This window comes from Antennarius striatus, chromosome 2 (genome assembly GCF_040054535.1).
Source record: "Antennarius striatus isolate MH-2024 chromosome 2, ASM4005453v1, whole genome shotgun sequence".
Taxonomy (NCBI): Eukaryota; Metazoa; Chordata; class Actinopteri; order Lophiiformes; family Antennariidae; genus Antennarius; species Antennarius striatus.
In genome coordinates, this window is record NC_090777.1 from 12,630,361 (window position 1) to 12,652,634 (window position 22,274).

The following is a 22,274-nucleotide window of genomic DNA, read 5'->3' on the forward strand; positions in this document are numbered from 1 at the left end:
TTGAATTGTACATGTGGGAAAGAATGAGATCCAATCTCAGTTGATGTTAGATGTTGGCGGATAGATGTTGTATCTATCCGCCAAGTAGCGGTGGTGTCTCGAAGCAGTGCTCATAGTATGTATAGAGCGACGGCTTGTATCTCAAATATGAACTGTATGTTTGTGTGACTTGCAATTTCACACCAAGGACTTAACAGTTAATTGTAACTTTGAAAGAATGACTTTGTCTCAGCTCTTGATCGCGTTACGTTTAGGTACTCTCTGTCTCTGTGCATGCTGTTCACTGCGTCACTCGCTAGAGTGGAAAGACTTTATTTAGCAGAAATGTCTCTAATGGTGTCCTACTCGGAAGAATGCGTATACATCAGGAAGTAATCAAGTTTAGGTCCTTCTCGTTAAATGTGGCCTCATTATTTACCTCAAAATAAGGAGGTACGGAAACTATTCCTATAAATACCACAAATGGTTTGTGGTTGATTAGTTTTTCCATTCTTTAAAACTTCTTTGTTTTTGCCCTTGTAAAAATGCCTTTTCTCACTCATCCATGCCTCGTCTACCTTGCACGTTTTTTTCCCCCAGGTTCTTGGCCAGGTTGGAAAGGTGTTGAAAGTATATGCTGATGGTGACCTACGTGTGGCATTCGGAGGCCAGACGTGGACGTTTAACCCAGCATGCCTCTCGGCTCAGCCCACGGAGATGGATGCCAACCTCATGACGGCAGAGAATCCCAACGAATCTGGAAGTAAGGCCTCTGCTGGGACGAGGGGCTTCATCTCTGACACTCCAGCTCCAGCGTTGTCTCCTGCCTGCGTTCATTCATCTCTCCCTGCCCTCATTCCAGATCTGTCTCTGCCGTGCTTGCTTTAACACACAACCTTCAGCTGTGGCATTTACGGCCGCAGACACTTTCCCTCCCTGTCTTTTTTCCTAGCAGTGTTCATGCTGATTGACAATAGAATATCACAGTACTGCCTGTTGACAGCTTTGGCAGACATTTGTCATTTCATAACTTCTCACCTGTTTCATAATCATGACCAAAAATGATTTTGTGCATGTGCTCACCACAGCTGACAGCACGTTGATGACAGAATCATGCGTGTTTGTATGTTTTCTGAATGTGTGTGCTCAGATTCTAACTGCATGGAGGTACATTTTGACTCATTCCTGTGGTTTTGTATGGAGTTCAGCCCATGAAACAAAGTTTTAACCAGTGTGAAGCAGTTGTGACTTTCTGGAAAGTTTTACAACAAACCTGTCTAATCATATCTTGGACTGAGGTAGCTAAATTAATCATTTTGTCCTTCTTGTCTGTCCCCCCTTCACAACCCTATTCTTCTCCCTCGCCACTCCTTTCTCCATTTGATTATATCTCTTCTAAGGTACCGTTATCTCAGTGTTGGAGAAGCTGCTGTCTCAGTCCACGGAGCTGGACAATCCCAGTCGGATAGTAATCGAAGCGGCTCACGGCAGTGCCAACAAAGTGCGGGAGTTAGTGCAGAAGTATCCTGACAAGGTGAGTGCAGCACTGTTTGGATTTGCAGCATTTTTCTGTTTTCTAGATGCTTTTCCATGACACAGTAGACACCTTTAGTCTTTTTCATGTCATGAGATGTTGAATATTTACTGTTTTTAATCAGTCAGTTTAGACTGCAGTGTGTCAATATAATAATATAAATCGCCAAACAGTTAATCTACTAATTTACGTTGCATATAATTTTATCTTATACTAGATATTATTCATTTACTGTGGGGTTTTTTTATTACCTGTTACAACCTTATATTAAATATGAACTCTTATTCATAATGTCCCTGGTCACATGTCCACTCAGTGACGACTCATCAACTGATCAGGATTATGGATCATGTGTGTGATGAACGTGATTGTCATTCATGCTCAGATTATTTCCAGCCACTCTGCGCTGAGTTCTGTTTGTATCCAGGCGTTGAAACCTTAACAACATTTGTGTTCCTGGCAGGTGGACATTAAGAACCAGGGTAAGACTGCGCTGCAGGTCGCTGCCCACCAAGGCCACATGGAGGTGGTGAAGGCTTTGCTGCAGGCCAACGGCTCCATTGAGGTCAAAGATGAAGACGGAGATACGGCATTGCATTATACTGCCTTTGGGTGAGAACGCACAGTTTTTCTGCGCACATAGAACAAAGATAGTAAACACACACTCACTGAACCCACAGCAGGATACACCCCAGCTCTTTGTGGCTTTAGAATAACGTGATGGCTAACGGGTGCACATTGAGTTCTGTCCTGCTCCTCTTTCCTTGTAATGTGATAATCTATTCACAGAAGTGACGCTTAATCAGGCGGCTACATCTTATCTTGTCTCCAAATTGCTACACTCTCCGGAAGTCAGCGTCTCTTCTGGAATTCTTATTTATTGAAAATAACTTTGTTTTACTGGTAGCCTGCAGCAGTTGTTTACTATACTAACAACAGGGCAGGGTTTATAAAAGATATTTATGTTATGTGTAACCCTTGAGATTTGTGTTGCTCCCAGGAGGTTCTAAAAATAAGCATTTGAGGGCTTAGACTGTTTTGAATTAACTCAGTTGAAACCTTTGCTTTTTACAGGTTGAGCCACTTAACAGAAATAACGAAATAGTGTTTGCACGTTTCTTTTTCTCTTATCGATGCCTTTGACTGTAGGAATCAGGCAGAGATTGCGCGGCTGCTGTTGAGTAAGGGAGCAAATGTCAACCTGCTCAACAACTCCATGTGCACGGCACTGCACATCGCTGTCAACAAGGGCTTCACTGACATGGTGCGTGTGCTAACCGAACACTCAGCTGACGTCAACCTCCAGGTGAGAATGAATGTTACTTCACACAGTTCTTTGATTCCTATATGTCACCCTCCATTTGTCCGCTCGCATTACTTTACAACAGATATTGGTCTGGTTTTCAGAGAACTGCTGGTTTTCTCATCATAAACTAATCTGACATTTGTTGACAATTGTATCACTTCTGATAAGAGAATAAAGTTTTTTGGGGTGATAAAGCAGAGATAGGACAGAGTTCAATCAGTTCATCCAGCTACTTATACACTTGTCACTGATACATCCTTTAATTTATATAACAATAATCATTTCCTTCTTAGTATCAAATATTTTTAAAGTAAATGGTTTTTTAAACCCTCTTAAAGCACCTCTCTATTTTGGTCAATGTGATTGATGAGTGAATGGACCAATTTTAAGACATTTTATATAAACTCAGAGCTTCAAACTTCAATAACATTGGTCTGTAACTTTCTTCATTCAAGCTGTTATTAAAACGATTTAGTCTCTCTTTTAAGGCATTTTTTAGACTGTCTAATATGCCTCAAACCAGGCCTGGTATTCACTAACTGCTTATGTTTTCTGCTTGAGAAGAGTGGCTGCTCAAACAAAAACATGAAGCAGCAGCCTGGAGTTTCTTCTTGTTTGTGCCACAGACAATGTAAAAAGACTCATCTATCATCTATAACATCACTAATATAGAGCCATCATTTACTTACATGGTCCACATTTGAAGATTTAAAAATACGGTATGAAAGGAAATCATGTCTGATACAGACTGAATCATTTTTATTATATTCCATATGTATAATAAATGTATTATTGTACGGGTGTGTGATACGGTCCCAAAATAATATCAGGGAATTCTGGCGCTAACGATATATAATATTATTGATAATCATTTTAAAAATAGAATTTTACACAAGTGTAATAACTATTTATTCTCATCAAACACACATATTGCACATTACAATATTGCATGTGCCCTGTTCTTGATACAGATTGCATAGTACAGGAAACATATGATGTCATTATATCAACAAGTCAGAATATCACAATATAAAATTTGTATACCCTAATTATTGTACCAGTATTGTACAATTGTGAACGATACGGTAACTAAAAGGTGTTTTTAATGTTTGTGGAAAAAAAATTGCATTCTCTACAAATTGTTAAAATGGTCTAAAGTTGTTGTGTCACATCTCAGGAAAAGGAAAAAGCGTGCAGCACTGCTTTAGCCCCAGTTTGTGCGTTGGCCTCACTGATGGGGAGCCACTATATATTCTGTGTTTCAGGATTCGTATGGGGACACACCGCTCCATGATGCAATCGCTAAAGATTTTCGCAGTATCATCGAGATTCTGGTCTTGGTGCCCAACATTGACTTCACCCAGTTGAACCACAGAGGCTTCAACCTTCTGCACCACGCCGCTCTCAAAGGAAACAAACTGTGAGTAGAGATTGCTTCCCAAACTTTATGAGAGTAGATTTTAAGTCTGGGCATGGATTGAGATGCCTCACGTCTTTGAGAAACTTTCAAGAGAAGTCTTAATTGTGGTTGTTGTTGGCAGGACTAGTGGATGTTCAACTTATAGCGATGATGTGTAACAGCTGTTATATTAAGCCCTGCTGGTTTTCACATTGACGTGATCATGAAAAACATTCCACATGTGGCTTATAGTAGTGGAGAATTAATTGATCATGGGAATAATTGTAAACTCTCAACACTACCTGATATGACCGGAGCTCGTCTCACACACAGCTCCTTCACAGCAGGCTGCCCGGCTGTATCAATGCAATGACACTAATTTTTTACACCATTTTGCCCCACATGTTAATTTTCCTTCTAACATTTTTCCTAACTAATTAGTCCAGTTTAGTGTTGTAACAGCGTGGAGTGTATTTACAGGGTGGCAGGGATATTTTGTTTTTTAATAGATAGATAGATAGATAGATACTTTATTAATCCCGGAGGAAATTGCACATATCCACTGCTCAGGCATTACACAATGAATAAATACTGGATAAAAAAAAGAAACTGACATCAAAGGACATAACACAAGACATACACTAACAGACACATGAAGCATTAACAGGACATATACTAAATTATCACTAAAATATAAATAGTATTAAAATAAAATAACATTAAAAAAAAGTGCAAGTGAAACTTAGCAGGAGGCCCACATATGGTGGATAAGGTACACCCTTCTTACAATGTAAGGCGTCACTATCTAATATCACAACTATCACAACTATCTAATATCACAACATCTAATATCTGTCTAATATCTATCTCACAATGGTCAAAAATATAAGGCGTCACTCTGATATCAAAACATCACAACACCTTGGCCCCACTACACTGCAGCACAGGCTGACATCTCCCCTCCATTCAAACGTGTGCTGACCTCGCCACCTCCCCCCTGCTCCTCCTGAGAGAGTCATTGTACCCCCTGACGGCACGGGTACAATTAATTATGGAAACAAAGATATCAAAGATTTTTTACTCAATTCTTCCCAAACAATTTTATGTATTGTATTTCCCGTTAGACCAAGGAAGTGACACATTGGCTCGGCCACATTATGTGATGTGCTTCTGGACTGACTGTGAGCTGTGTTCGTTTTGGGCTTTTGACATTAGAGGTGTTTGAGTGTTGAAGGCCTTTGACCAGGCAGACAGAGGAAAAGGACAAGACTGAATATTCTCACAATAATAAGGCTTCATCCCTCAAACACAACTTTTATTTTTGTTCCATAATGCCAGTGTTACATCACAGCAGCTCCCACTCACAGATAGACCAGAAATATAGAGAGCGGTGCACCTGGAAAGAATGGATCCTTTTAAAAACAGGTTTTTGACACTTAAATTCTTTCCAGTCAATCTGATATTTGCTATTTGTTCAGGTCTTTAACAAATCAGAGGAAGGCTGTCTTTTGACTAAGATGCTACAATCTTTGCTCACAGGTCAGAGTTACATTTTAGAGTTGACATTTTTCACAATGCACCAAGGCTGCCGAAAATCTTGCTTCACAGATGCGGGACTTTTACGACCTCATGTGAATTTTCGCTTTCCCAAATTACAACAAAACCATGTACATGGAAAATTGTCCCTGGCTGTTTTTTAAATCGTTGCCACAAAGGAAAGATGGTTCAAAAGAAAAAACATTAGCTTCACCATAAATTTGCTCCCTGAAGTTAAGACTGTCTTTGACTAGCTTGTCATTAATTTGTGCCTCAATAGTTTCCAAATTGACTGATGCTCTTTTTGTGGTTAAATAGATTGACATAATTCAATTAATTTGTCTCAGCTTTGAAATGTTTCATCCTGATCTTCCACCTTCTCTTCAGTGAGACTTTCCAGCTCATATACTGCACCTGTAAAATTCTGATGATGTCAGGATAGCCATGAACATAAGGGCAATACAGTATGGAGAAAATAACAGGGAGGGGAGAGGAGACAGAATGAACTGAATCAATAATAGGTGGTTATTCAATAATATTTCTAATCTGTTCTGGCAAGTGTCGTATGTGCAGGACTGGGATAGAGCCTACACTCCCCCGTGTTTGTGTAGCCTGACATCAGCCGCTATCCAGGAATAGAGACGAGGGATTTATAGTGTCCAGGATTAGCTTGGTCCACCAGTTCATTCATATATCAGCAGCAGATTGTCACTGCAGTGACACAGTCCAAACGTGTTTGTTTTGGCTTGAATGCACATTATAACATGCAGCTTTAATTAAATTCAGGATTAAGTTCAGGGTCGATTTCACAGTTTTAATCACTGTTTTTAGGATGAGATTAATCACTGCCATGTAAATTCACATTGGAGTTTATAGTTGTGGATCTTCGTTAAGATGTGCTTTGGTAGCAAAATTTTTTAATTTGCTACTCTCAAACACCGTTCAGCTCTGCCAGGGATCTTCAGTCTGTTCAGTCGGCGGTTTCTTTAGTGCCTTCAGGTTTGAACCTAAACAACATCCATAAAACATTTTCCTTCTCATCTTCTACAGAGCTCAGTGAGCTGCTGCAGCCCACTGATTTTCTGTGACAGAAAGATGAGGATAGTTTGTTTATAAGAGTATTTATCAAGAGGAAATGGAAAAAGGAGGGTAGAGGCTAAGTTCACAAACAGTCCTGGGAAAGAAAAGCAAAGGCAAATGGATGCACAGAATGCTTTGTCAGTTTATTGAAAAAGGGAAAAAAAAATGCTTTGCTGTATATGTTCTCTCCTTTCAGCAATCTTACCTCATTAAAACATCTTCCTCTCTTCGCTTCTGCTTTTTCCCTTCAGTTGCTCAACAGCTTTTTTCCATTCCCTCCAAACACTCCTCTTCATGTTTGCCCCTGTCTTTCTGGAGAACAATTTAAACTGTTTCACACATTTGATTTCAACTCATGCTCTCTCTCACATGATTTAAAATCTTTTTTCCCATTACTTTTGGCATTGTTGCAGTAAAATAATTACGAATCATTGGCTGCTTTTCTCAAACTTAAAATTGAATCTAAAACTCCAAAAATACACACATCAGGACTTAATTCTGAAGAAAAGTCATCAGCAGCTTTCTCCTCCAGCTGAAGTGTGTGAATGCCGATTTGTATAAACCTGCCCTGAAACATCAGCCCAAGTCTGGATATTCATGAACATACAGGAGAAATGATAATGAAGCTAAGGGCAGAGGCATGATGAGGAGGAGCTCATGAACTGACCAGGGGGCCCACAAGACGAGTGGAAAACAGAAATCACACGCATTTCTCTCAATCATCATACACACGTGTGCTGCAGCAACCAATGACCTCCAGCACTGAATCGCCACACCACATTTTATCCTTAATAAAACAACAACAACAGTGACAACTATGTGGTCCATGACAAAATCATCTGCAAACGCACAGCCGGATTTTAAGGTTGTCACACCAAACCCTCATGGTTGTACACTAACGTCCTTGGTGCTCACTGAGGCTGCACATCACAAACTACAGAATAGAGGAAGACTCACCAGCGCAGCCTCTCCTCAAACAGCTCTGACGGTTGTGTTCTAATCCGGTTTGGTGTGGTTTGTCCTGGTGTCAGGGCCACAGAGAAGATCCTAGCACGAGCGCGGCAGCTGGTGGACGTTAAGAAGGAGGATGGCTTCTCCGCGCTGCATCTGGCATCCCTCAACAACCACAGCGATGTCGCCGAGATCCTCATCAAGGAGGTGAGCTAGAAATCACTCCAACAGCTTCTTTAGATTTACACTGATTGAGACTGAAGAAGTTACAGCACAGAGTTCACAAGTAAACGCTTGATATTAAGGTGAGAAAATGTTTGTTTCCTCTGCAACAGGGACGCTGCGACATCAACATCCGCAACAACCGGAACCAGACCCCACTGCAGCTGGCGGTGACCCAGGGCCACACCGAGCTGATGCAGCTCCTGGTGGCTGAGGGCGCCGACGTCAACATGGAGGACGAGGACGGTGACACGGCCATGCACGTGGCACTCCTCCGCCCGCAGCTGGCCAACGCCATGCTCACCCCCACCGTGGCCACCAGCAGCACTGAGGAGAGCAGCGAAGGATGCTCCTTCACATCGCTTTACAGCCGGGTGAGAGCTGCTGGGGAAGCGACAGGAAAAATGGAATTTTGTTGGCTTTGATTTTACCCTTGTTCCTTTTTTTTGTTTTTCTTTCATCAGGGAACTTAGACAATATGATGATATGACTGTCTGACATACAAATAACAGCATTCACTCTGTTTGTTCAATGAGCATTTCTAGGGATGAAGTGGTTTCTGTTTAGTTTTGGGTATTTTTGGAACTGAATCACATGAAGAGAGAAAACAAAAGATGAGAACAAAGGAAGAACTATCAGCTCGATTGAAAGAGACTGATTATGTGATTACTGAAGTGACAATCTGTGGTTAAAAGAGGGCTGAAGGAGCTTCAATTGAAACATTCAAAGAAGAGAAATATAGGCTGAAGGACATGTAAACAGACTCCAATGGCTGGATGGGGAGAAAAGGATTAATGCAGTCTTAAGAAGGTAAAGAGACTCATAGTGGAGTAAATAAGACTTAAAGGATAAAAACAGACTTAATATTGATGCAGGGAGGTATGGTAAACAAAAACAGTGAAAGAAAAGTTCAGGTGTTTGTGTGTAATCTGGGGTTAATCTAGGATAAGTAGTTAGTTGGCCTTTCTAGGTAAATGAATGGGATAGAGGTGTCAATAAGGAGGTAAAGGACGTCAGTCAGGATGACCCAAAGGACAGGGTCAACTCGAGGAGAGAGGATGTTTGCTGTGTAAACAAGTCATGTAGAAAGCTTAACAGAGAGGAATGCCTTGAAGTGACGTGTGAAGGTACAGCTCTACCGTTTGTTGTTATGACATTTGTGATTTGGGTGGAATTCTAAACATTTAAGATTGTTTTTTTAAAAAAAAAAAGTCTCTTCTTTAAGTTAAGGTGCTGGTGAGAGACTGATGGCGTAAGAGAGGAGAGCACACTTAGTGAGGCAGTGTACACTGGGGGGCTCCAGTTAGGATTTGTGAGATAAATTTAGCAGCACAATGTAAGCACAGCGCCATTATGTGAACAGGACTACACTCCATCAGTCCCAGGACTCTGGGATAATCATCCCCACCATTAATATAAACCTGCATGTGCATAGCAACCAGTTACCAAAGTGGTGCCTTCTGCTATTTATAGATTTTTGTTATTTTTATGTTTTCAGTTTCCATAGTTACAAGTGAACTGTAGGCTCATTCTGTGAATGGATTTGGTCTCAGATGAGATTTCCATGGCGTAACTTAAAAATGTCCAATATTTTTCCACAAAGGTTCATGTACCCATCTCCTACGCACACCAGACATGGCTTTGATATTTGGTCAATTTTATTGAGTATTTGAAATCAATAAGCGTTATGATTTATGGTTCCAACAAAGAGTTCCACAAGCTTCACACCTAAAAGTGTGTATCTTACGAGTGGTTTCTTCAATTATACATTTTCAAGAACAGTTTAATTTTCTGTGTCTTCTGCTGACAAACCATTTGCTGTGTTTACCTCCTCGTCTGTGTGTTTGTCCCTTTTTAGCGATGAACCGGTGGTGCTGAGTTAGTTTCATCTCTGGGTGTTCATGTTATTGTGCAGATCATCAACGTCCTTTCTAGTCCACATGACTGCAAACACTGCAGCTCCACTCAACATTCTGAACACGTGCCAAGTGCACACACAAACACACACACACACAAACACAACGCACACACGCACGCACACACACACTCTTACTTGAAGATGCCTTGATGTGCATCAGGGCCATTTTGGCCGCTGTCATCATTAAGTTATTAGTGGAGTTCTTCCGGTCCTATTAAATTAAAATGTTATATTAGCCTTAAGGAGATTGTGCTGGCTTTACTTCAAAATCATCTGTGTCCTTGACAAAGTTTTCAAAGTATTCTCAACTCCTACACAAGATGAAGTATTGTGTAAACATATTGTGTTTTAACTCTGTCTTCTTGTCCCTCTTTCTGTTTTTCTCATCTTCTCTTTCCGACCCTGTCGTTTTCATCCATAGCTGAACATGTCAGGTCTTCTAGGGAATACAGAGCTGAGTGTGGGTGCAGCCATCGCTTGTTTTCTAGCACAGGAAGGGGCTGACATTAACTATGCCAACCACAAGGGCAAGAGTCCTCTGGACCTGGTGGCAGACAGCGCCATGCTGCAGCTCATCAAGAGCTTCGCAGAGAAACACAGGTAAGGAAAGGCGGCGGCCACAGAAATGTGTGTGGGAATCACTGTGGAAAAACGCAGCATGTTGTTTTTGTGTGTGTTGTCTGTCAGGATGCAGCGTCTGCAGGCCATCACGTGTGGACAAGGCCTGAGCAGCGCCAGCTTACGGCGGGTCCACACTACTCCCAACACAATGACCAACCTGGTTCTTCCCATGCCGCCAGGACCCAGTGAATGCCTCATCTGCTCTGAGCTGGCGCTGCTGGTTCTCTTCTGTCCCTGCCAACACAGTGTGGCCTGTGAAGGTGGGTGGGGCCTGGTGGGGTGCATCAAAGATAAAATCATGTCCTAAATAAAAGTGGGAATACAAAAAACATAGTTATATGTAAGTTGTATATTTACATTAATACCATATAAACTCGGGTCAATGTGCTTCAGCGTACATCAGTGCGTTTCTGCGACATACGCTCTACGTCATAGCAGCTCCATGTTTAGTATTTGTAATAGTTATATCTAAAAAAAGGTTTCATGAGAATTTCAATAATGTTAACAGAGTCTATGAATGACTAGTCCAATTATGTCTTTGAAGAATCTCAGTAGTTGTCCTTGTCCAAACAGAGTGTGCCCATCGAATGAAGAAATGCATCAAATGCCAAGTCACAATCACCAAGAAAATTAGACAAGGTAAGAAGAAGAGCCCCTCGGGAATATTAAAAAGGTCCTAGGTACATCTTGTTGTTTTAGTTGTGTACATGCATCAACATTCATCCATACATCAGTGAAGAGGTTACAGCTATACTTCACTGACCGGGCATTGCTGTTGTTCCCCTCAGTGAACGTTTACACTAGTTTTGCTGATAAAGAGCTTCAGCTGATTTTACTGTGTCTTGTGATGAAGCTCTCTATCAGTCCTCTGTACTCATGACTTCAGAGTCATAATGAAATCTTTATTAAGTCATATTTGCCGTGGAAGGAGACTGCTAAAATATTACGTCCTTCATTGCTCTGACATCATTCATGTTGATGCCCCGACCCTCTGCAGACCAAACAGAAGTGGACTGCAGCCCCGGCACGGAGAACTCAGAGCAACACAACCTGCTGGAGCAGCTGCAGTCTCGCTACCGCCAGATGGAAGAACGGATCACCTGCCCCATCTGCATCGACAACCACATCAAGCTGGTGTTTCAGTGCGGACACGCATCCTGCATCGACTGCAGCGCAGCGCTGAAGACGTGTCCCATCTGCAGACAGACCATCCGCGAGCGGATCCAATTATTCGTCTGAGCCCCTCTGTCCCCTCAGCTCTTAACAACCCAAAGAGGACGTCCCGTCTAGTGATCAATATTCACTCAGCCAATAGGGAGCTGTGTTGTGTCGCTGAGAGTTCACTGTTTGTTACATTTTGAAATTTCACTAGTGTCTCTCAAGCAGGAATACATCCATAACTTTAACTTGACCGTCCAGCATCAGAACTAATGTTCTGCCAAGCTTGTTGCAAAACAGCCAAGTTGTTAGGTGGTGCTGCCAAACTCTGATTGGGTATCCTGGATAAAAAGCGCCGCCTATGTCTTTTTTCTCACTCTTGTCTAACCTCGACCTTCTGCAATGAGTCCTGTCTTTGCTACTTTAAGTGGATGTCTGTTACCCATCATCCTCTCTGGCTGTCTTGCTTCATCTGTTTACATGGCTGTGCAGAATCAGTCCCCCGTCCTCTCGCCCCTCTGCCCATCCTGTAAATTGTTTGCTCTCATACTCTATTAATCAGTGTTAGTCTCCGCCGAGAGAGCTGATATAACTGAAGGCTCTTTATATATCCCCAACCACTCTCCTGTATGCAAGGGGAAATACACACTATATATGCATGAGTATATGCATATTGTAACATGAAAAATGACTGTGTTGTCATGAGTGAATAGTTGCTGTTGTTTTATTTCTCTCTGGTTACATTTGTGTTTTTTTAATGTATCAATAAGTACAAATTTTTATTGTGTGTGAAAGGTGTTATTACGTAGTAATGTCCTGTTTTCAGTTGTTGTTTGCTTGACAACAATGGTTTTGTTTCTACTGAAATACACCCTAAGCCTATGTCCTCTACTCAGGGTATCAAACCATTGATCACACTTGTGATATCCATAAATAGTTGAAGAGCTCCCCACCCACACCCACCATCACAGATTTGATTTAGTGGAGGGTCACAGTGACTCTGACCACGTCATTAAAAAAAAAAAAAAAGGAACCTTGGCAGCATGGTGGGAAGCACTGTTGTCTCAAAGCAGGAAGATCCTTGGTTCGATTCCACCTGGGGGCCTTTCTGTGCAGAGTTCGGCTGTTCTCCCGTGTCTGTGTGGGTTCCCACCGGGTTCTTCCCCCCTCCAGAAACGTGCAATGTCGGTGAATTGGTCATCCAAATTGTTCATAGGTGTGAGTGTGCATGTGAGTGGGTATATCTTTCAGGGTGGCCTCACGATAAACTGGCAAAATGTCCAGGGTGTACCTCGCCTCGTGCCAGTAGTCAGCTGGGATAGGCTTCTGTGTGACCTGTGACCCCTATTTGGATATGAATGAATGTTGTTCCTGCTAGTGAAATGAATGTTTGCACAAGTTTCTGCAACAAAACTGATGCTTTCTATTAAGTCATAAAGCATCGCATAATTATCTCCGTTTGGACGTCACAGACCTTCATCTGACCGGTGGTCCAACAGACCATGGGTCACATTTAAAAGGAGGAGTCTCTCTGTTTTTTGTTTAGATATTTATCCACCACATGTAGGATGCAGAAAACCAGAACGTGACGTTGTCGTGTTGCACGTCTCGTTCCATGTTTACCCTCCATGTCAAGTCATGACAGAAGAAAACCCTTTTTTCTCCGCTGGAGTTCTAGATTGTACACCATCTTCATCCTCAGTAATGTTTTAGTGCTTTTTCTTGAAGGGCTTATGAGAAAAAAATCTTGTCTATTTTAATGTTTAATTTTTATGTTCTTTAATAAACTTCAATAGACAGGGGTTTTTGTCTTCATTAGAACCCAAAGTTTGGGAGAACCAATGTTTAAGATGTACATATGAATGTCTGGGGGGAACATGTGTCCTGTCTCTCTCTGCCTTTTTCTTTTTGAAGAAAAAGACGTTAGGGAAGGTTCTGGGGAGACTGAAGTGTGTCTACCCCAAGGTTTACTTTGAAGAATAAACTGTGTGCCAAATCGCATGAGGATGTGCATGGGCATGCACGCCCAAATCTATCTAGGCGCTCGGCCCTCCATGTTCCAACTAGGGTTTAATTATTTCAGCAGTGTGAAGCAAACTAAAAGCAAACTTTATATTAGTTTAAAAACAGAGGTATTACGTCAGCACACTTAGTTACTGGTGTTAGAAGTCGAGCGAATGGTGTTAGCCTCCTAACGTTAGCTGTCATGCTCTGAACCTCCTTGTGTCTTGAAGGACAAGTGACGCAACACTCACTTTGATATCAGTCCCATACTGTTTGGAGCTTTTTACAAGTATATATATGTAATATATATATTTTGTGAGACATTAGTCAAGAGACTTGGAGACATTTCAATACTTTAAAGATTGTCCTTTGGTGTTCTAAAATGATGGGTCTACAGATAAAGGCAATAATATGCAGAGAAATTGGGAAGATGTTTAGATCCCTCTAAAGGAGGAAGCTTTTAGGGCTGGAAAGCAATTTATGTATAAAACACTATTAAATCAACAAATGTTACTGTTGGTGTTTGTACAGTTCTCATGTTGGCCTTACTGTCCATTCCTCTGTTGATGTTTTTTCAGTTGTATTCTGTACAAAAATATTTTGCAATAAATATGGAACTGTTTTCTAAGGACTTTTTGTGGATGGGCTATTATTCAAGAATTTTCTGAAGTGAAATTTACAATTTGTCTTACCGCTGAAGTATATTAAAAATGTCACTTATTTTGAAAAATCAAGTCTCTGATGACAGCTGAATGTCTCAGGCTTCAGTGCAGAACTGCTGTAAACAGTTGAAACCATGCTGACGATGCTGGGTAACTTTTAGCCGTACTCTAACCCAGTGTCAGCCTCTGCATGAGGAGTTTAGACATCTTTATACAACTGAGCTAAGAAAGGCTTCATCTTTAAAGCAAATGTGAAATATGATAAGTCTTGTCGTCAAGGGAGCAGATGATTTAGAGATCTGATTTGAGCCCTGATGGAAATGTTTTCTGACAACAGAAGCGAGGTGAGGTAAGAGGTGGTCGAGGGTCTGCCAGGATGGCCTTGGACCTCTGAACAAGCTTATGACATAAAGATAATTCAACTTGGTTTCAAAGTTTAACAATTTTTACAGCATATTTTTGTTGTTCGAGGACCAGCAGATTATTGTGAACGTTAAAACTGACTCGATAAAATATGAAAAAAACCCTTCGATGGGAAAACAACCTCTTACTTTTAGAAATAAAACACCACATGGTGCTCAGACACTTGATATGATACTGACTGTCCTTTGTGTGTGTGTGTGTGTGTGTGCGTGTGTGTGTGTGCGTGTGTGTGTGTGCGTGTGTGTGTGTGTGTTATAGCCAGTAGGTTCATCATAGGAGGGATCATGTTAAAATCCATCAGTATGGGTTTTGCATTCATGAAATTAGAAATATTAGTCATCATTCCATGATGACTAATGACGAAAATGAAAACCATATAAATATCTTTCAGCTCTTATCAATTCTTTGAACAGGTGTGTGTGTGTGTGTGTGTGTGTGTGTGTGTGTGTGTGTGTGTGTGTGTGTGTGTGTGTGTGTGTGTGTGTGTGCCCCACGTACAGTAAACCTTAAGGAGTCTGATTTTTTTGCAGAACCCAACAGAACATCTTTAGTTCATACTCTCTGTTGGGAGAGTAACTCTTATAAAGTTTTAGTAATAAATTAAATTCTGTGCCTCTGACTTGAGACTCTCAGCTGATTGAAACTGTGAGCCGACAGGCTGCTTGTTGTCTGCTGTGTCTCCAGTTAGATGCTGTTGAGCCACTTCTTAGTCCTAATTGTCTTAAGGCTCATGGCTTTGACATATGACTCATCAGTTTTGCAGTGACGTCGTCTCTGAGGACAGAGTGACAGCTTCCAACACCGGGACGTGATTTTCTTGTGTATCTTCTTCTTTTCCTTTCAGCTTTTCCCTTCAGGGGTCGACACAGTGAAACAGTTTCCTCCATCTAACCCTGTCTTCTGCATCCTCTTCTCTCACACCAACTACCTTACCTGAGTTCACCTTTGTTGGAGACTTTGAAATTGTGTCATGAAATGTTTGTGAAAGTGTGAAGTGACAGAATTGGTATTTATAATTTTAACATAAAAGAATTACACACAACACTAATCCAATATTTACTTTTTATGGAGAATCTCCTGAAAAACACTTTTATAAAATTACAATACTGTAATCACATTCCTTTAATCATAATCTGATTCTTGATATATACACTCTGAAATGATCTCTTGAAGTTGTGTTCGATTCTATGTCCATTTTTCCCACATATGTGTTCTACTTTTTCTTGTACACTATGTAAATGTTATTATTGATAATAATATAAATAATATAATCATTAATATGAATTAATATTCTGATCAATATCAAAACACCTGAAACTGACGTCTGATAGTCACATCCGTGTTTCAGAGTAAAGATGATGGCGCCATCTAGTGGTCACAGTAAACTAATAAATTAATGTTTCCTGTTTCCGCTCCTGGACAAACCACACTCTGTCATTGACAGAAACATCAGCACCAGCGATAAACACACATTCTGTGGATGTAGTTCCGTCATCCACCGCCACAAACACACAAGACGGCTCACATCCGTTGTTTTAGCTGAATGCGCTCATTGAGCGGCAGGATCTCTGGTGCGTCGCTCTTCTTCATCCGACAGGGGGCGCGCTTGTTCACACAACTTCAGACCGTTTTAGTTTCTAGTTCAGTTCCGACTCGACCACACTGCTCGTTTAAGTCAGTACTTTTTGCCATGACGGTAAGGTCAAGTGTTCCTGAGGAAGAAAGCCAACCAATCATTTGGCCCAGGTCACAATTCGCATTCTTCCAATTTCTGATTTGTCGTTAATGCATCATAGAATCTGACTCATCGTGTATGAGTCAGGAAGAAATATTTTAATAGAACATTAATGTGAAGGGTGTATGAGAAATCCGGATCTTCACTTTCGTGTCCACTCTTTGCTGACACAAAGTTAGTCCAGCTGGACAGAGTGAAAATATAATTAAAATATATTAAAAAAAACTAGAAAAGCAGTGCCTTTGATTTTAGTCTGTTATAGATGAAGAAATCAACAAATATTTTTATGATGTTATTTACGTTCAGTCTTTCTAAATCATTAGCTTGGCTTCCTGAAACTTTAGGATGTTTATTTTGCTGGGGGGAAAAAATCACTGCCACATCTTTGTAATTCTGATTGAAAACGTTTGCAGTAAGATTTATAAGACATGTACTGTATGAGAGGAAAAAGTTCTTCATTTGGAGGAGCTGATGCCTTCCTTCAAAATTTGGGTTCAATTTGCATGTGCTGTTCCGACTAAGCTATGCTAACAAGGTACTTGCTGCAGTGAATGCAGACGCATTCTGACATACACAGTACTGTCAGCTCACACTCCGAGGATGGTTGGTGGGAGCGGGAATCGAACCACCGATCTCTGATCGTGGGATGTCTGCTCTATCGCTGAGCCACTGCCGTCCACAAATGAGCACCTTTAAATGACCTACGGTCAATTTAGGTCGATCAGTTCACCTGAGCTGTATGTTTTTGGAGGTTGGAGGAAGCCGTAGACACGGGGAGAGAACCCACACAACGCGGGACTCGAACCCAGAACCCTTTTTGCTGAGGCAACAGCGACATGCCATGGGGTTGCCTTCCACAGGGTTTATGTTCAAATAATTAGTTGGGGTCCATTGGTCAATGAACAGAAAACAGAAAATAAATGTTATGAAAAGTATTTTTTTGAAATGTAAAGAGAATTTGAAGGTGTCAGTGAAGCGTCTTTGTACCACACGTCCCAAACAACCGATGCGTTTGTTGTGTATTTGTCTGCCTGTGTGGGGGTGTTATACCTGCTGATGTTTAATCAGTGCTTCCTGTTTTCTTTCAAAGAAAAGACTTCATGATTTGCAAATGCAATAAGACACAAACATCTACTGGTAGTTACATGTTTTACACATCTCAATTTAACATGATTGGAGTGAATTTCAGCAAGTAGAGCTTTTTAAAAAAAAAAATTTATTTCTCAAGTATGTGCACCTGTTTGTTGACCCATACGTTGACCCAGGTTCACTTTGACCTCAAGTTCACGTTAGAGCAGCTTCTTATCAGTACATTTGGCCATAGGAAAATCTCCTGCAGCCAACTGGATGTCACATTTTAAAACAGATTGGAAGCATTGGTCCACGACCGCCTGTTACTGTTGGCAGCTCTCTTTACTCTGGTACAGCGCCTCAAACATCTTAACCATTCAAGTACTCAGTCTTAAAGATACCGCTGCTTTAACACGGCCTCACAGCATTTTCTGACTGTTGTCTTAAGTCAGTGGACGATCCTGACAGTAACTGAAATCTGTTTTCGACATGCGACTGAAGCAGTGAATCAGTTCTATTCAATTCAGTTTAGTTCAATTGAGTTTATTGTCTTTCCAAAATATCAAAAAAAAAGAAGAAGAGAAATCTTTTAGCCAGGTCCATTAGAAAAAAAAATAATTGTTGCTTTCATTTCTGCTTCTTAAAAATATTTGCCTCCTTTAAATTTTATGATAGTGAGCAGAACAAAGCTCCAATAAATAATCCAGGAACAGTATTTTCTATTTGATGATGTGGCGTTCTGATTCCTCACTGATAAACCTGTTGTTGACTTCCAGTGAAATCCGAGCAGTGCTCTACCTCATGAATGCAATTAAATGTTTTTCAGTGCAGTAGGAGGATACCATTATTTACAGGAATGTACTATATACTTACCTGTAAACAGCAGAGAATCATGGAAGTTGAAAGAAAAGTGTGGGAAATAAAATGTGAAAAACGAAACCAACTGCTCTGAGTCAGAAATAACACAAAAACAATTTTTACTTGTCCTCAGTGTCAAAATGGGAAGAAATGTAAGAAAGCATCAAAGTTTGATTGTAAACAAATTATTCTTCATTATTATTAGTGGCAATTTTATGGTGTAATTGAGGCTGAGTGGCTCAGGAGATGGAGCAGTCATCCACTTATTACAAGATCCCTTGCTATCTCCATGCTACCTTATTATGGGAGTGATAATTGCTCCAGATGAGGAGATGCCTGGCCTTCCATGATAGTCTCTGTGAATAAATGAATAATGCTTGGTCTCCTTAAAACTCTTCATCTCACTGCCATCAAATACATTATGTATGCTGTAGATGCTGATACATTTGTGTACTGTGAATTTACAGTACTTGACTGATGAAACCCTCAACAGTATTGACTTGTAAATTTATACAGTATATACATTCTAAAATGCAGTGTCAAACTTTTAACGTGTAAATGAGCTGAATCCTCAAGCTGGGACTCCCGAGGGTCAACTGTTGGTCATGTGTACACATTAATGCCTGAATTTTAGTTTTTCTGATGTTTTTTGGTCATTTATTTATAGAAAAACCAGTGAACTACATTGAAATGTCATCAGTCTGTATTTTAAAAGCAGAAGCCAATGTTGTGCTGAGCTCTCAGGCCAGGTCGATTTCTTCGTCACGCTGTCAAACGAGAATCTTTTTTAACCTTCACACGGTTATGTGGTTCAGACATCTTGATGAAATATACCATAAAATGCTGAGAATTTTCCATACCTTTGGATTTCAGAATCTGCTTCCTCTCAACAGGAAGAAAGCAACAATTCAAGATGAGGCGTCTTTGTTTACACTGTCACCAAACACATGTTGTTCTATCAACAGGGTGCACCGCACCAGTTGCTTTTCATTCTTAATAGGACGGAAAAATCACCAGCAAAGCTGCTGAGATGGCGCTGTGGTTGTTTCAGTGAAGGCATCAGCTGAGCGTTCACTTCAGCTCTCCCCAATTCTAATCCCAAGCAGCTCTTCTGAACTAAAGGAGAAGGTGTAGATTACAAAAGATTAACGTTTGTCTTGTTTGAGCATGATTCAAAAAGTCAGAGGGAAGACAGAGGAGAAGAAGGATCCTCCACCCAAAGACACACAACAGCTTCCACTAAGGTTGTGAAACATGTATCAAATCTGTGAGGTCTGTGTTTTACTGCTTTGGCTGAGTGGTTCACTAAAAGAACAGTAAAAGCAGGTCAAATATGTCACCTAGTCTTTACAGATGTTCAAACATTTCTATTCCCCTAAAACACAAAGGTCAGTTTTCTGAAACTCTGTAGTTTAGCCATCAACCTGAACTGGTTTTGTTCCTGTCTTCTTATATTTTTATTTTTGATCTATTTAACAAGTAATTGATTGCTCTTGTATTAGTCTATTTATATAATTTAATTAGTTTTGCTTCCTGGTATGACACACGTTGCTGCCTCTGGTGTTTCATCACTGTTTGGTTTAAGGCAGTGCTTCCAGACTTCTTGTTCTTACTCTTTGTTTTCATTTTATCATTAACACCACTAATAAGGTGGGTTTATGTGTGTGTATGTGTCGAAGAAAGTCAAAGAAGGAGAGGAGGAAAGTGTGTTTGCACGAAGAGAGAGAAGAGGAGCGCCAAGAGTATAGGACTAAGTACGGACGCTGAATGTTGGAACTATGACGGGAAAATGTAGAGAGTTGGTTGACATGACGCAGAGGAGGAAGGTAGACATACTGTGTGTCCAGGAGACCAGGTGGAAAGGTAGCAAGGCTAGAAGTTTAGGAGCAGGGTTCAAGTTGTTCTATCATTGTGTAGATAGGAAGAGAAATGGAGTAGGAGTTATCTTGAAGGAGGAGTTTGTTAGGAATGTCCTGGAGGTAAAAAGAGTGTCAGATAGAGTGATGAGTCTGAAGCTAGAAATAGAAAGTGTGATGTTTAATGTTGTTAGTGGGCATGCTCCACAGGTAGGGTGTGAGCTGGAGGAGAAGGAGAAATTCTGGCTGGACTTTGATGAAGTGATGCAGAGCATACCTAGAAGTGAGAGAGTTGTCATTGGTGCAGATTTCAATGGACATGTTGGTGCAGGAAACAGAGGTGATGAGGAGCTGATGGGCAGGTTTGGTATCCAGGAGAGGAACGCAGAAGGACAGATGGTGGTTGACTTTGAAAAAAGGATGGAAATGGCTATAGTGAATACTTTCTTCCAGAAGAGGCAGGAACATAGTGTGACCTGTAAGAGTAGAGGTAGGAGCACACAGTTAGACTACATCTTGTGTAGACGGTGTAACCTGAAGGAGCTCAGTGACTGCAAAGTAGTGGTAGGCGATAGTTTAGCCAAACAGCATAGGATGGTGGTGTGCAGGATGACTCTGGTGGTGAGGAAGATGAAGAGGGCAAAGGCAGAGCAGAGGACAAAATGGTGGAAGATAAAAAAGAAAGAGTGTTGCATGACTTTTAGGAAGGAGTTAAGACAGGCTCTGGGTGGTCAGGAGGTGCTTCCAGATGACTGGACAACTACAGCTAATGAGATCAGGGAGACAGGTAGGAGAGTACTTGGTGTGTCATCTGGAAGGAAAGTAGATAAGGAGACTTGGTGGTGGAATGAGGAGGTACAGGAGTGTATACAGAGAAAGAGGTTAGCTAAGAAGAAGTGGGACACTGAGAGGACTGAGGAGAGTAGACAGGAGTACAGGGAGAGGTAGCGTAAGGTGAAGGTAGAGGTAGCAAAGGCCAAACAAGAAGCTTATGATGACTTGTATGCTAGGTTGGACAGTAAGGAGGGAGAGACTGATCTATACCGGTTGGCAAGACAGAGAGACAGAGATGGGAAGGACGTGCAGCAGGTTAGGGTGATTAAGGATAGGGATGGAAGCCTATTGACAGGTGCCAGTAGTGTGATGGGAAGATGGAAAGAGTACTTTGAAGAGTTGATGAACGTGGAAAATGAGAGAGAACAAAGACTAGAAGAGGTGACTGTTGTGGACCAGGATGTAGCAAAGATTAGTCAGGATGAAGTGAGGAGGGCATTGAAGAGGATGAAGAGTGGAAAAGCAGTCGGTCCTGGTGATATACCTGTAGAGGTATGGAAGGGTCTAGGAGAGGTGGCAGTAGAGTTTCTGACGGAGTTGTTCAAGAGGATCTTATATAGTGAGAAGATGCCTGAGGAATGGAGGAGAAATGTGCTGGTGCCCATTTTTAAGAACAAGGGAGATGTGCAGAGTTGTTGCAACTACAGAGGAATAAAGCTGATGAGCCATACAATGAAGTTATGGGAAAGAGTAGTGGAAGCTAGACTAAGGGCAGAAGTGAACATTTGTGAGCAGCAGTATGGTTTCATGCCAAAAAAGAGTACTACAGATGGAGTATTTGCTTTGAGGATGTTGATAGAGAAGTACAGAGAAGGCCAAACGGAGCTGCATTGTGTTTTTGTAGATCTGGAGAAAGATTATGACAGGGTCCCCAGAGAGGAACTGTGGTATTGTATGAAGAAGTCTGGAGTGGCAGATAAGTATGTTAGAGCAGTGCGGGACATGTATGAGGACTGTAAGACAGTGGTGAGGTGTGCTGTAGGTGTGACAGAGGAGTTCAAGGTGGAGGTGGGACTGCATCAGGGATCAGGTCTGAGCCCCTTTTTGTTCGCTATGGTGATGGACAGGCTGACAGACGAGGTTAGACAGGAATCTCCATGGACTATGATGTTTGCAGAGGACATTGT

At 41.2% G+C, this 22,274-nt stretch overlaps 1 protein-coding gene across 3 annotated transcripts in view; it reads left to right on the forward strand.

The window, feature by feature from the left end:
- mib2 (MIB E3 ubiquitin protein ligase 2) overlaps positions 1 to 14,339 on the forward strand; it is a 41,262-nt gene extending 26,923 nt beyond the window's left edge. For all 3 annotated transcript variants that reach the window (XM_068330366.1, XM_068330375.1, XM_068330357.1), the window contains exons 9-19: positions 580 to 742; positions 1,380 to 1,513; positions 1,977 to 2,125; positions 2,663 to 2,819; positions 4,085 to 4,239; positions 7,866 to 7,992; positions 8,121 to 8,381; positions 10,347 to 10,525; positions 10,613 to 10,806; positions 11,120 to 11,185; positions 11,544 to 14,339. In XM_068330366.1, coding sequence (XP_068186467.1) covers positions 580 to 742; positions 1,380 to 1,513; positions 1,977 to 2,125; positions 2,663 to 2,819; positions 4,085 to 4,239; positions 7,866 to 7,992; positions 8,121 to 8,381; positions 10,347 to 10,525; positions 10,613 to 10,806; positions 11,120 to 11,185; positions 11,544 to 11,785 — 1,827 coding nt within the window. In that variant the 3' untranslated portion in view covers positions 11,786 to 14,339. The remainder of the gene's footprint in view (positions 1 to 579; positions 743 to 1,379; positions 1,514 to 1,976; positions 2,126 to 2,662; positions 2,820 to 4,084; positions 4,240 to 7,865; positions 7,993 to 8,120; positions 8,382 to 10,346; positions 10,526 to 10,612; positions 10,807 to 11,119; positions 11,186 to 11,543) is intronic.
- Positions 14,340 to 22,274: the final 7,935 nt, after the last annotated feature.